General features: G+C 42.0%; 1 protein-coding gene across 2 annotated transcripts in view; it reads right to left on the minus strand.

Annotated features, from left to right (window-relative positions):
* Nucleotides 1-4,877: 4,877 nt before the first annotated feature.
* ccdc88b (coiled-coil domain containing 88B) overlaps nucleotides 4,878-12,815 on the minus strand; it is a 44,791-nt gene continuing 36,853 nt past the window's right edge. For both annotated transcript variants that reach the window (XM_083980179.1, XM_083980178.1), the window contains 4 exons: nucleotides 9,666-9,773; nucleotides 8,386-8,537; nucleotides 5,327-5,671; nucleotides 4,878-5,051 (listed from right to left, as the gene is read on the minus strand). In XM_083980179.1, the coding sequence (XP_083836305.1) occupies nucleotides 5,014-5,051; nucleotides 5,327-5,671; nucleotides 8,386-8,537; nucleotides 9,666-9,773 (643 nt within the window). In that variant the 3' untranslated portion in view covers nucleotides 4,878-5,013. The remainder of the gene's footprint in view (nucleotides 5,052-5,326; nucleotides 5,672-8,385; nucleotides 8,538-9,665; nucleotides 9,774-12,815) is intronic.

The raw sequence follows: 12,815 nt of genomic DNA on the forward strand, positions 1-12,815 counted from the left end.
ACTATATGTTTCCAGCCGTGCCAGCAGCTGTAGGCAGGAAGCACTGTTGTCAGGCTGCACACAGCAGTGGTTTGAGTTAAATGCTAGAATGCTTATAATCTCACAATAACAATGCTAACGTGCATATTTTCACGTTTTGTTTTGCTTTTCTTCTTATTTGACACCCACTGTCTTGTCTAGCATGCTATAGCGCAAATGGTTATATTTCCTTACTAGGTAAGTTATTTGGTCATAAAGCAGAGAAAATTACATTTTAGCTTGGTGATGCCACTTGATTCATCATCTCATTCATTTTTAAAAAAAATGACAAACTAAAAAGCAGATGAGATGATGACGGCTGTGTGCAACCCACCCACTAGCCACTAGCTGTGAAAGAGTAAAAGTCGGCAGATCATCAAAGCCGTTGGGATTAATCATGTGAGAGCCGTGAATGTCCATCAACATTTTTGAACAGAAATAAGCAGAAACTGAGATTTTATTTTTTGCAGAATAAGTGAAAGCTTTTTACCCATTGACTTTCATTCTGGGAAATGACAGACTGACATCCCCAGAGCCATGCCGTTAGCATCGCTAAAGACTAGAGGAAAAATCCTGAATTTTTCAGAGCCCAAGGTGACATCATATTAGGTGATGTCTTATTTTGTCGAACAAACCCTGAAACCCAAAGACGTTCAGCGAACCATGATGACACCCTCACTCTTGAAAGACTGCCGTGAATGTTTGGTATTTTTGCTTGTGTACAGCAGGTCACTAAAATGATACATTTTTTATTGATCAGTTAATCAGTTGCTCAGTTGTTTTGGCCTCTAACATTTAGTGGTTGCACATTTGTGATTCTGTGTGCATTTGCCTGTATTTGATATCTCTAACCTGCATCAGACTGTTTGAGTGTGTTTGTGCTCCTGTAAGTATCTCTATGTCTGAGTCAGTGACACACACACACACACACACACACACCAGGTGGAGCTCTGGGGCCCAGGACGACAGGCCGGACGTCTCGACGAGAGTGTTTTCCTGCACCCGTAGGACACAGGGAGTCTGGGTGGTTGGGTGGGTGGGGGTTATTTTATTTTTATTTTGAGTGTTTAATGTATTAAAAGGGGCTGGGGTAATGAATTATAATCTTTAATGCAGAAACCGATCGATACCACCCAGAGAATAAATCAGCTTTTACTGAGAGCGTCAAAGCCCCTTAATACACTAGGAGAGAGAAAGGGAGTGCATGAGAGAGGAGGAGGAGGAGGAGGAGGAGGAGGAGGAGGAGGGGGAGGAGGGAGGGATGGAGGGATGGAGGCTGCAGGAACAAACTGTTTAGAGAGGCGCAATCCTGAATGAGGCAGAGAGAGAGAGAGGAGGATGATGAAATAGCGGGGAAGGGGGAGAGCGTGGGGTAAGGAGGAAGGGATGGAGAGATGGATGGAAGCAGAGGGAGGGAAGTTATAGATGAACAGGCTCACCTTTGGACTAACCTCATTGAGTAAAAGCCCAGTGAAAGCACAGAGATTTTGACAGTTTTGTGAGGAGAGGAGGTTGCAGGGGTCAGCCAGTGTGCGAGCACACACACTCTCCACTTGTTATTTTTCCACCTGGTCGTTCGGCGCTCGCTCTCAATGATCCCCTCCCTGACTTCTGTTGCCTGGAGCAAAATATAATTAATTGAATTACACCACCACTTCTCGATCAAAGATCACCTCGCCGCTCTGTTGTCTCGGCGCCCGCCCCACCGGGAGCCTCTGCCGGGAGAAAATTCCTAAAAACAAACCACGGATTACAACTTTTTAGTAACCCAAATTGAAGTTTCAGCGGTGTGTGCTGATTCTAAAGCAGCCCGACTGCAGAAATGAGCCCGAGAAGAGTTGAACAGCTTGATTTGGATTCAGTTGATAGTTGCAGAGTTTCATCTCAGACACAGGCACCAAGACTGAACAAGAAATCTAATGCACCTCTAAGTATTTAGGATGCCCAGCCTGTTCAGTTAGTAGACTAAGTGGTTTAGTAAGGTTTTTGGTCACTGGAGGCTCTTTAGTAAGACATAGTCATTAAAATTTGATAGCACAGGCAAGGAACGGAGGTAAACGGGCAAGAGGGGGGGTGAGGAGAGATATACAGGAACACATAAGTAGACAGAGAAAATGAAATAAGGGAAAGGCCAAATAGGAAAAAAAAAGAGGGTCTGAAGATGAGGGAGAGGAAAAAGGCAGAAAACAAGAAAAAACTGGGTTTGAAATTTTTGAGATTTTTGTAGATATTTTAACACCGTCAGGAGTTCAACAACTGAACAGCTGAGCAGACTCTTGAGATCGAACCGTGATGGCAGCCGAGGCAGCTATCCGTCATCCAATGCTTTAGTGGAGACGGCACTTAATCACTCATCTTATGCCAAGACTTTTCTCTCGCAGCTTTTTTCTTTATTTCAAGGCTTCTTCTTCTTTTCTTTTTTTTTACTGCTTTTATGTCACTGTTGCTTGTTATGCTGCACTCGCAGGGACAATTGCGTCCTTTTAAATAGTGCTTTATTTCACTGAGTGATAACGCTGTATAAACAAAGGTCATTTTGCTAAGGAAGCACATTTCTGTTTTTTTTTTTTTTTTTTAATTATTTCCCTTCCTTTTCAAGTGCTCCTCTATAAGAATTTCTTGACAATGCAGTGTTGTAAATGGAGAAAAATAACTTGCTCGCTGCGTGCTCAACCACAAGGCTCCTGCGTTAGGGGATTTAAAGCCTAACCCTTCACTGTTTTTCTGTGGGCACTGTCTGTCTGTGTGCCTGAGGGCGTGTGATTGTTGCATTGCACTCATAATAAGCCTCTGAGTGACTGGCAGAACCAATATCTTGCTATCGCTTTGCCCTGCGCTCACTCAGGCGGTTCGGTGCGCAGCCCCCGTCATGCATCTCAATTCCACAAACACAATGTTCAGAGCTGAGAGAAGGGCCCTACTTTTTGATTAATGTCACCATGACAACTACATAATTCATGAATTGTATTAGCGATCCATTTGTCATTTGCAAATCATAATTCAGGATGTGTGTTTGGGGAGGCATGGCTGCAGAAAAAAAAAGAGCTATGGCCTCCTATTATCCTTAGAGCTGTCTCCTGCCTGCACACGCACAGAAACACAGAAACAGCAACCACCGGAAATGCTGACGTATCCTCATCCTAATCTGGGTGGAGGAAGCTCTTTGGGAGCAGCACGTCCTCGAAGAGAGCCCTTTTAGCTTCACGATCAACTCTAAGGCCTGCTCATTTGAGAAGCTGCATGCTAATTCTCCCCTCTTCATCCGTCTGTCTGTCTCTGTGTTGACAGAGGCCTGGCCAGCTCCACACTGACACCATTTGGTGCAACAGCAAAAGGAGTTAAGGAGGATTCTCATTAAAGCACGAGTGCAGATCATTTGCCATTAGATCAATGACTGGATTTCCACAGGAACCCTAAAACGAAATTGGTTTTTCAACCATATGCGAGCCAGATGGCAGGGCTTCTCCGTGCTTATCCCGCTGTACACAGATCAGATCCAAGGGTTACAAGGAGGTTTATCATTAGATTTGTGTATTTATTTTGCTCGCTGCATAAATCCGACCTTCAGAGGGATGCTTCAAAATCAACTGCAGGTGAATTCATAATTATTTCTTAGTTTGCTGCTTCAATAATAATGTTAAATAGATAACTGTATAGCGCCTTTGTTTTGTATCTCACGCCCATCTTTATGCTTATTGTTCACCTTGTTTCAGAGCCTATATTAGCAGCTGCTTCTGTTTTCCTGTCTTAGAAAATATGTGATCAGTACTTAAAAGTGATACTTAGTTTGACTTTGAGAGAGCCAACTTAAGGAAGAGGCAATCAGAGGGAACAGCAGGAACACGAACATTTTAAGTTAATCCTATAAAGGTTTATGGAGACGAGATGAAGCACTGAACGTTAATGCTAAAGTGAAATTTGCATGAGGGCTTTCACGTCTGTCTGCTCTGCTCCACTTGTTTATACATCCAACCATGTAACCACATACTGTCTGTGTTTACATTCATGATTCCCCTTGAATGAATGAATGTGCTTTGATATTCCTGATTTCAAAGCATTAAGCATTTGTAATTGAGCGTCTAAACTGACAACACTTGGAGGGCTGGGTCAACAGCATCTGAAAACATCCACGAATTACAGCTCAAGTGACTTTATACAGTGATACTACATCAGTCTATATTATTAGCATACTGATGGACCAGCTGCTGTAGATGTAAGTTGACTTCGGCTATTAGCTGTTAGCTCACTGGTGGGCTGGTAATTATAAATATATCAATTCTAGTGTTTTGTGATTTGAGGTAACTTTTGTATCATGGTTAACAGGGGATTATTGTGGCTAACTTAAATTAAAACAATCTGGTTTTACAGATTCAGGGCTCCAGACTAATTGTTTTTTGTTTTTTTTGACTGGGAACACAGCACAGTGACCCCTAACCTAAAATTTTAGGAGCGCAAACTGAAAATTTAGGGCCACAAATCAATTTGCAAATCACATTTTCACATTTCCTTTTCATTTATGATCCTCATACAGTTTGGCCTGCCACCTGTAATGACAGAGTCCAGATTATTTGATTGTTAAAAAAAACAAAACAGTAAATTTACTGGTTGCACATGTGCAAGTAGATGGAAAAAATTACTTGCACTGTCTCAAATTTGGGGGGCAAAATGCCCCCAATTAGGGGCAGTCTGACTCTGGAGCCCTGCAATGTATTCAGTTTTATTTCTGATTTGGCTACAAACAGTTTTAGTACTTAGGCATTTTGTCAGTTTGAGGGCTCCACACTAGAGAGATGATTCATCTCTTCACAGCATGACAACACTGGAAATAATTGATAGTTGCATTTATTTGTTCATGTATTCAAAAATTCAACATTTATATTTATAATAGTCGCATACAAAAAAATGCATTAATACAGTTTGCTGGAAGCACATACTAAAATAACATTTGTTTTTTTTCTAATTGAGCGTAGACTGATGACTTAATCGAGGTCTTTCTCAGGCCGTTGCGGTGTCGTCACTGGAGTGTTGATTGTCTGGAAGGCAGAGAAGATCACAGTCTAATAGGCGAAACCATGTTTTAATCAAAAGAATATTATCTGCATTTTGAGTGATTGTAGATGTAGTCTCCTCTTGGCACTGTTACTTTTCAGACTAATTTTCTTCAGCTTGACATTTAACTCCACCCATAGATCTATTTTAATGTGCTGCACATAGCACAAAGGCAAACACACACAGTTTAAAACTATTCAAGCAAACAAGTAATTTACATTTTGCAGTTGAGTTCCTCATTCCACGTTCTCTTCCTCACCTTCCCCTTTATCGTCCTCAACGCTCTCCTGACTGGTCAGCGCTACGTCTTCTTCCTGAGTTGCGTCAGTTTCACTTCTCTCCCCCTCCCACAGGACAGTGGCAGGGCTCTGGCTTGAGGACAGCCGCTGGCGGGGATGTGTCTTGTGGTCACCAGGACTGAAGGATTGGGAAACACCAGACCCTCCTCTGGTCAATCCCAGCCCGTACCCGTGACGGGACCCCAGCTTACGACGGCCCCCGGAGCCAGAACGCAAGGCTGGAGACCCTGGAACCGAAATGTCAGGCTCTGTCTGGGATGCAGCCTTTCTCAGGGGGGAAGGAGAAACTGGAGCACTGCGGGGATCTGGAAGGAGTATGACATTAATTTATAGTTGGTTAATATTAGTTAAAGGAGATATATTATGCCCCTTTTCCACAAATTAAAATCGTTCCCAGGTGTCTCGAAGACATATCTGTGACATGCTTTGGTCAAAATAAAAAAATAAATAAAAAAAAGGACCAAACATCACAGCTCTTTTCATCTGCTCAAAACAGCCCTGTTCAGAACGGCTGGTTTCAGTGCCGGTCCCTTTAAAAGCAAATGAGCCGCTTCTCACCCTGCCCCGCCCCCTCTACCTGTACCAGTACTCACAGGTAGGGGTGGGATTATGCAGATTAGAAAACTAATGACATCATTGAATGACAACTGAGGGAACAGCTCGTAAAACCACATGGGTTTCAACCTCGGGAGCTGCACACTACAGATTTTTTTTGTCAATTCTCACATTTTGGGGGCCAGAAGGCAAGACAAACACCCAAATATTTGTTAGAGAGCCTTCAAAAATTGATATTTCCATAATATGTCCCCTTTAAAAACAATAGGCACACATAAAACAACATTCCCAACTGCTAAATCAAAAATCAAGGTTAGGGTGAGGCTGCATTTCAGTCCACCACAGATCTTCATCTGGCACTGACAAATCGATCTGACAGTGGATTTGCTGGAGGCTATTAACGAAGTGTGCCAATCTTTTGTCCGACCTCGTCACCAGTTAAAACCAGTGTTTACACAAAGGGCGTGACAGTGATGTTTTAGGTGATCACATTTTGACACCGGCTTATCATTGGCTCACTCACTCTATGTGACTGTAACCTGCTCATTTACTCGGCAGCGAGGAGGAGGAATTTCTCTTCCATTGCAAACACAGCCTCAGCAACTCTGACAATGGCAGGTGCAGAAATTAATTACAGCAATGTGATAACCGTGGCTCAGGTGGTGGAGCTTGTCTGCCATTAATCACGGGGTTAGTGGTTCGAATCCTGCCTTCTCCTGTCCACATGTCCAAGTGTTCATGGGAAACACATTAAAAACCTGAAACCTGCTCCTGATGGCCAGTCAGCTTGGCCAGCCGTCCGTCTGTGAGTGTGTGAATATATAAATGAGAAGCATTGTAAACCACTTTGTTCTGCTAAAGTCAGTTCTTAACCCCCTATTTTGCAATTTTAAGCAGTAGATAAATAATTACAAATACATGGCATATGAACCATAGCACATCGAGTATTTATCTATTTATTCGTGAACTGTGACTCCTGAGATGTCAATGTTGAAATATAGCAATCTCTTTTATAATTTAATTTCTCTTTGCATATCTATCACATATTGTCTTATGCATCCGGTCAATGTATAGGTGAACGGAAAAAAAAAAAAACACATGATATTATCAAAATACACTATTTAAGCCATCAAGCTTGAAATGAAACAATGTTATATTAGTCTCAAGCTACAGAAAGAGTTAAATGCTTGGTGGAGTTTTTATTGGTAATATTAGTGCTGACAGCGTACAGGAGGTCACTACCTCCTCTTAACCTCCTCTTATGCAGTGCGGTTGAAGGGAGAATTATGATAATACTACAGACACAGAACTGAACTGTGATTAGTGAATCCTTTCATGGCTATTTTCATTCTACCCAAATGCATAAATAAAGTAAAAAAAAAAAAAAAAAAAGTCTAGTATATTTAAAATCACAGAAATAATGTAAAGAGCTCACAGGCATGACCTTTGTAATCAAAACAGCAAATCCTTACCCACTTAATAGCAGATTAAATCCAACTGAAATGAATGAAAATTATTAATAAAATCTGTGTTTCATCTTAATGAGAGGAAGAATTACCAGAAGTTGTTCCAGTCTATTCAGAGACTTGTATCACTGAGAAGCCCAGAGCCTTTAAACTGACCAGAGACCAGCGGTTAAGGTCACAATAAGGGAGGTTAGTTTCAGGGTTAAATGCAGGTATTAAGGAAAAGGTCACCACAAACAAAGAAAAAGGAGTTGCTGTGGGAAATGTCTTGGCTGGCTCACATCACACGAGCCATCACTTATCTTGTTGATTTCAGATAATTAAACAAGGATTTGAATTATTTTAGCTTTACATACTTTCTTTGCCTCATGCACTATTTATAAAATACAACCATTCAAATCCACTTTGGAGAGATTTTCTGCCTCCACCACTCCGAGTGCAGTTTTGCGATGGAGTGTCTCCCTGGGATGCAGGCCTAATAAAAGGAGCCGAGCCTCCCAGTTTGAGTCATAACACATTTCAAGAAAGCAGGGTTTAACTGGGGCATAATAGGAATCACAATAGAGAGGAAAATAAAATTAAATGGGCACGCTAATAGTATGTCTGAGAGAGAAAAGCATGACATGAATGCAGGTGGGCAGCTTAAATCTTGGCTTTGAAAATGTCTGCAGAGAGTTTCCCCTCACTCTCTGTCAGTAAATGCATTCCACAGTCAAGGTGCATAAAAAGAGAATGAAGCCTCGCGAATCTTTTCCTTTCAACATTTGGTTTGCAGAGAAAGCCGGCCTCAGTAAGTCTTGGCACTCTACAGGGAGACATCTAAGGAGAAGAGAGCGGTATCAATGCAGACCACACTTGGTAGTCATGAGATGATTTGTATGCATGCCTGTAGCCTTGCTTGATGGGTTGAGCATGTGAGCATATCTTTGTGAAAACCAGTCCGCCTGTGTTTGTGTACGAGAGAGAGAGAGAGAGAGAGGTGGTGTGTGTGGTCTCACCAGGCTGAGGTGTGTGTGTGTCTGATGTAAATTCAGCGCTGTCGGCCAGGTTTTCCACGCTGCCCGCGGCGGTGAAGAGGGCGCGTCCCTCTCTTCCTCCTCCGAAGGGTTTGATAAACTTCTTCATCTTGACTGCAATCCAGTTAGGTTTTCTGCGAGGACACAGAGGACAGGGACCAGACACAGAGAGGGATGAGTGAAGAAGAGCGTGTGTTTTCCTCTGTGTGCGTGTGCCCTTATTTTCCAGAAGAACACCATGAGGAAGCCAAGTGTCACTAGTTCACGTCTTCTTCCCAGTGATACACTGTGTCAGACAGTGTTTGTTCTCTCACATGAAATTTGAAATGAGAGCAAAATGTTTCCTAAGGTGCCAACTGTCACTTAAGGAAGCACTGTGTAACATGACATCAAAAAATATTTGGAAATCTTATAATTAAAATGTCATTACCATATTAATTTGTAGCACAAAATGTATTTTTGTGGCATTTGGACCTTTTGTACACAATAATGGTAATCATTAAGGTTATAAATGCTTGTCAAGTCAGACAGGTTTCCTTCCTCTGACTGTATTGGGCATTTTGACAAAGTCACAGTCACTTATGAGCTGAGATAGCTGCACTTCAAATACACAAAAGACGTGTCGATATGACCCCCAGTTTAGAATTTTGTTTTCCTATTCATTTCTTCAAGAGGCCTTCACAAAAGCATCACAAAAGTGATGGCCCTTTCCTTCAATAGAGTGGCTCCAGTGTTATTGTAATGGAGGAGAGAGAGATTGTCCTCCAGCTTTTTGTGAGACATGATACACAAATTTTACAGATAATAGAAATACAATGCAGAAGATGTAGGAGAGGGAAAAAAATCACCATATGGAGAAAAAGGTAACATGGGAAATAATATATAATATGTACTGTAGCAACCTTTCAACCAATGGGTTATAGAGACTTACATGTTGCAGTAAAACCATAATGTTTCACAGGATAGACTACTACTAATTTAATCATGGTAGCAGCGTCACAAACACAAAACTTGACATGTGTGTAACTGAGGTCAAAATAAAGGTGAAATCTAAGGGTGGTTGTGGTTTGACCTACGACTACTGTGTACTCGCGTAATATTGTAGTAAGATGTGTTTATTTCTTGAGAGACTGTGGTGTTTCAGTCTTGTGTCATCCCTGAATTTCAATGACTTCTATACTAGATTGGTAGCTCGGTACAGGTATAGGGGTGTATATATATATATATAAGTATATACTACACATATTTAATGTATATCGTACTTGGCCTTGTTGATTGGAGATTGCATGTTTGGCTCGAGGACTCGATACTGATCCATAATCTTCTCCACCAACTTCTGCTTCTCCCGACGGAGCTCGCTGAGCTTCTCCCTGAAGGAAAACATGTGAAGCATTAAAAAAAAAGCAGCTGAGAAGGAGGATAAAGAAAAAAAACTGAGTAGGAAGGTCTGTTTGATTTATTTCATGCATTTCTTATCTGCATGAGTAGATGGGATTATTCTGCAAGTGTGTATGTAATGTGGCTGATGGTGTGTGATTGAACCAATTCCTATAAACTCAGTGCAGAGAAATGAGAGACTGGTGTGTTGTTTGAACTGGATTCTTTTGAAACCAGATCAAAAAAGGGATTGTGTGTGGATGTTAATAGCGATATGCACTTGATGAGTAGAGGGTTCAGGGTTCGTGCTGCTCTGTGGACAAAACACAAAGCAGGACATTTTAGCAATGTTAGCAGAATGACTTAAAGGAATAGTTGAACAAAAAATGAAATTCAGTCATTATTGACTCACCCTCACCCTCATGCGGTTTTTTATTCCTTAAAGTGCATCTGGAGACCCGGGAGGGGGGTTCAAACAAAATCCTTATATGAGAGTCAATAGCGCCCGACACAAAAAGGTCCATAAAACTACACAAAGACCTTGTAATATTCCTCCATACTGCTCATTCGTTGCAATCCAAGTGTCCTGAAGGGATATAGTCCAAAGTTCACTCGAAACAACGTCATTTAGGACATCTCGCGTTCACACGATGCACGTGGAAGCCGCAGCAGACAAAATTTACGAAAACTCATGATTCGGACACATCGGTGCTGAGCGACCGAGCGACACACAAAAACAAGAGGGATCTGCGATTTGATACTTTTAAAGAAATAAGAAAAATGTCAGAGGAGTTCAATGTTGAGGAAGAGCATGAGTTCCGTAGTGCGTGAATCGCGTGAAATTCAATACGGGACTGTTCAGGCTGTAAAAATGTCCTAAATGACCCTCCAGGACACTTGGATTGCAGCGGATGAACGGTAAGGAGGAATATTACATGTTTTTTGTGTAGTTTTATGGACCTTTTTGTGTCAGGTGTGTTATGGTCACTTTCGTAGGTTGAGAAGGGGGGGCTGCCATATTGTGTAATGTTTTGATTGGTTGCCTGGCTGCAATATTTTTTTTCCTACTATGACCAGCCAAGACCCGCCTTACTAGGCCTTTGATTGGCTTATCACGATGCCCTCGACTCTGACGGTTAGGTTTAGGCAAAGACGGTTGGTTTAGGCGTGTGAAGGGAGTGGTTAAGGTTAGGGTAAAATGCAGGGATGGGCTTAGCCTTGCAGAGGCAGCCAATCAGAGGTGGAGTAAGGCGGGTCTTGGCGGGTCTTGGCTGGTCATAGTAGGAAAAAAAATATCGCCGGCCACCTGTCCGCTTAAGTCTGACGTGAGCGGAAGGAGCAAGGGATGCTGGGAAGACGCCGAAGGGAGAGCCGTGTGGAGACAAGGCTGCAGCCCCACTGAGTAGTCAAGAGAAATTGACGATGAGAAAGGACACGTTTCCCCTCAAGATTGAATTATTGTTTAGTTATTGTCTCGTCTAAACACAAATGAACTGACAAAGCCACGACCGCGCGACAACGGACGGAGGTCGATGCACGCAGGACGCCGAGCTGGTGCTGGCCCGGTGCCACTGCAGCAGGTCGGCTAAGAGGGATTCGCCGGCCAAGCTACAGGTGATGACCGTGAAGCAACCGGTGAGTCAAACACTGGGCGATATGGCAGCGAATTCCCACCAGACTCCAGGGTTTTAGTAATAGAAATATGTGCACCTGTGTCAGCCCTGAAGCCTAGACTTGTTAGAGCCTGTTCGATAAAACTTAACTTGCCAGGGTGGCGTATGGTCGCGACAGGTGCTATTGACACTACGAACCCCCCTTCCGGTGAGTCAATAATGACTGAATTTCATTTTTTGGTGAACTATTCCTTTAATGGATGGCAGTGCTGGTTGTCTGATAAGTCCAAGACTGAGATTTCCAGTGAATGGTTTTTTGTTGTTGTACAGTACAAACCATGGAAAGAAGTCATGAGTTCCTGTTGTACACAGTGGATTTTCTCATATAAAACATATAGAAAAGTGTAATTGTACACATTCTTTTAAAAATACACAAGCAGAGGTTTTACTTTTGTAGTTCAGATCACATTCCCAGTGGACTCAGCTATACTTTGTGTCTAGTGCCAATAAGCAAATGTCAGCATGCTAACTCGATAACCTTATACCTGTAAGGCATTAGCATAGCAGAGTCTATGTGCAGCCTCACAGAGCTGCTGGCTGGACTGGAGACCTCTTGTTTTGATATTTATGACTAGCCGGTGAAGCTTTTAGCATGTTTTTAAATGTAATACTATGGTCAACAGCTGGTTATTTTTGTGTCCTTCAGATCTGTACAATATCTTCAAACACCCACTCCTTCAGTATGTGCATCAGCTCCAAATCAAGTCATCCAGCTTGCAGCAGATCAGTATCAAATTTATGAAATAAGACTGAGTTTAGAGTTTGATGAAGCACCCTTGAAGGCCAGTTCGATTCATTTTATGAAATCTTATGATGCCTCTTCGTGTTTGCTCGCTGGATTCATAACATTTTCCCCAACACTGCTCTGAAAAAGCTCAGTCACAGTTATTTTCTCAGTGCCACACACAAGCAAAAGTGATTTCGTAATCCGAGCAGCAATCTAAACTGAGTTTTGCATTTTCAAAGATCTTGGATGCATTTTTCCAGACTATATTAAATAAGTAAAAATATGCTACTGTCTGAAACTGCAGGGAAAAAAAGTGTTTACCGGTATATCTGCTTCTACCTACAGAGTATGTTTTAATGCACTTGATGTTAGATGTTGGATGTTAGATATTTGATTACATTAGGTTTTAAATATCAACCACAGTGCACCTGTGATATTAGCTGTATTTGTTTGTATGTAACATGTCATTGAACTTTTATGCCATCTTGTCTGAAATGTTGTCCTTCCATAATGTTCTTATCTTTGCTGAAGTTAGAGTGAGTCCTCACTCTAACCACAAACACAAACAGTTATGTATGAGCCTCCGTCCAGCCTGTGATTTGCCTTCACTACACATCTAATTACTGGTTTTCAAC

This window comes from Trachurus trachurus (assembly GCF_905171665.1).
Source record: "Trachurus trachurus genome assembly, chromosome: 10".
Lineage (NCBI taxonomy): Eukaryota > Metazoa > Chordata > Actinopteri > Carangiformes > Carangidae > Trachurus > Trachurus trachurus.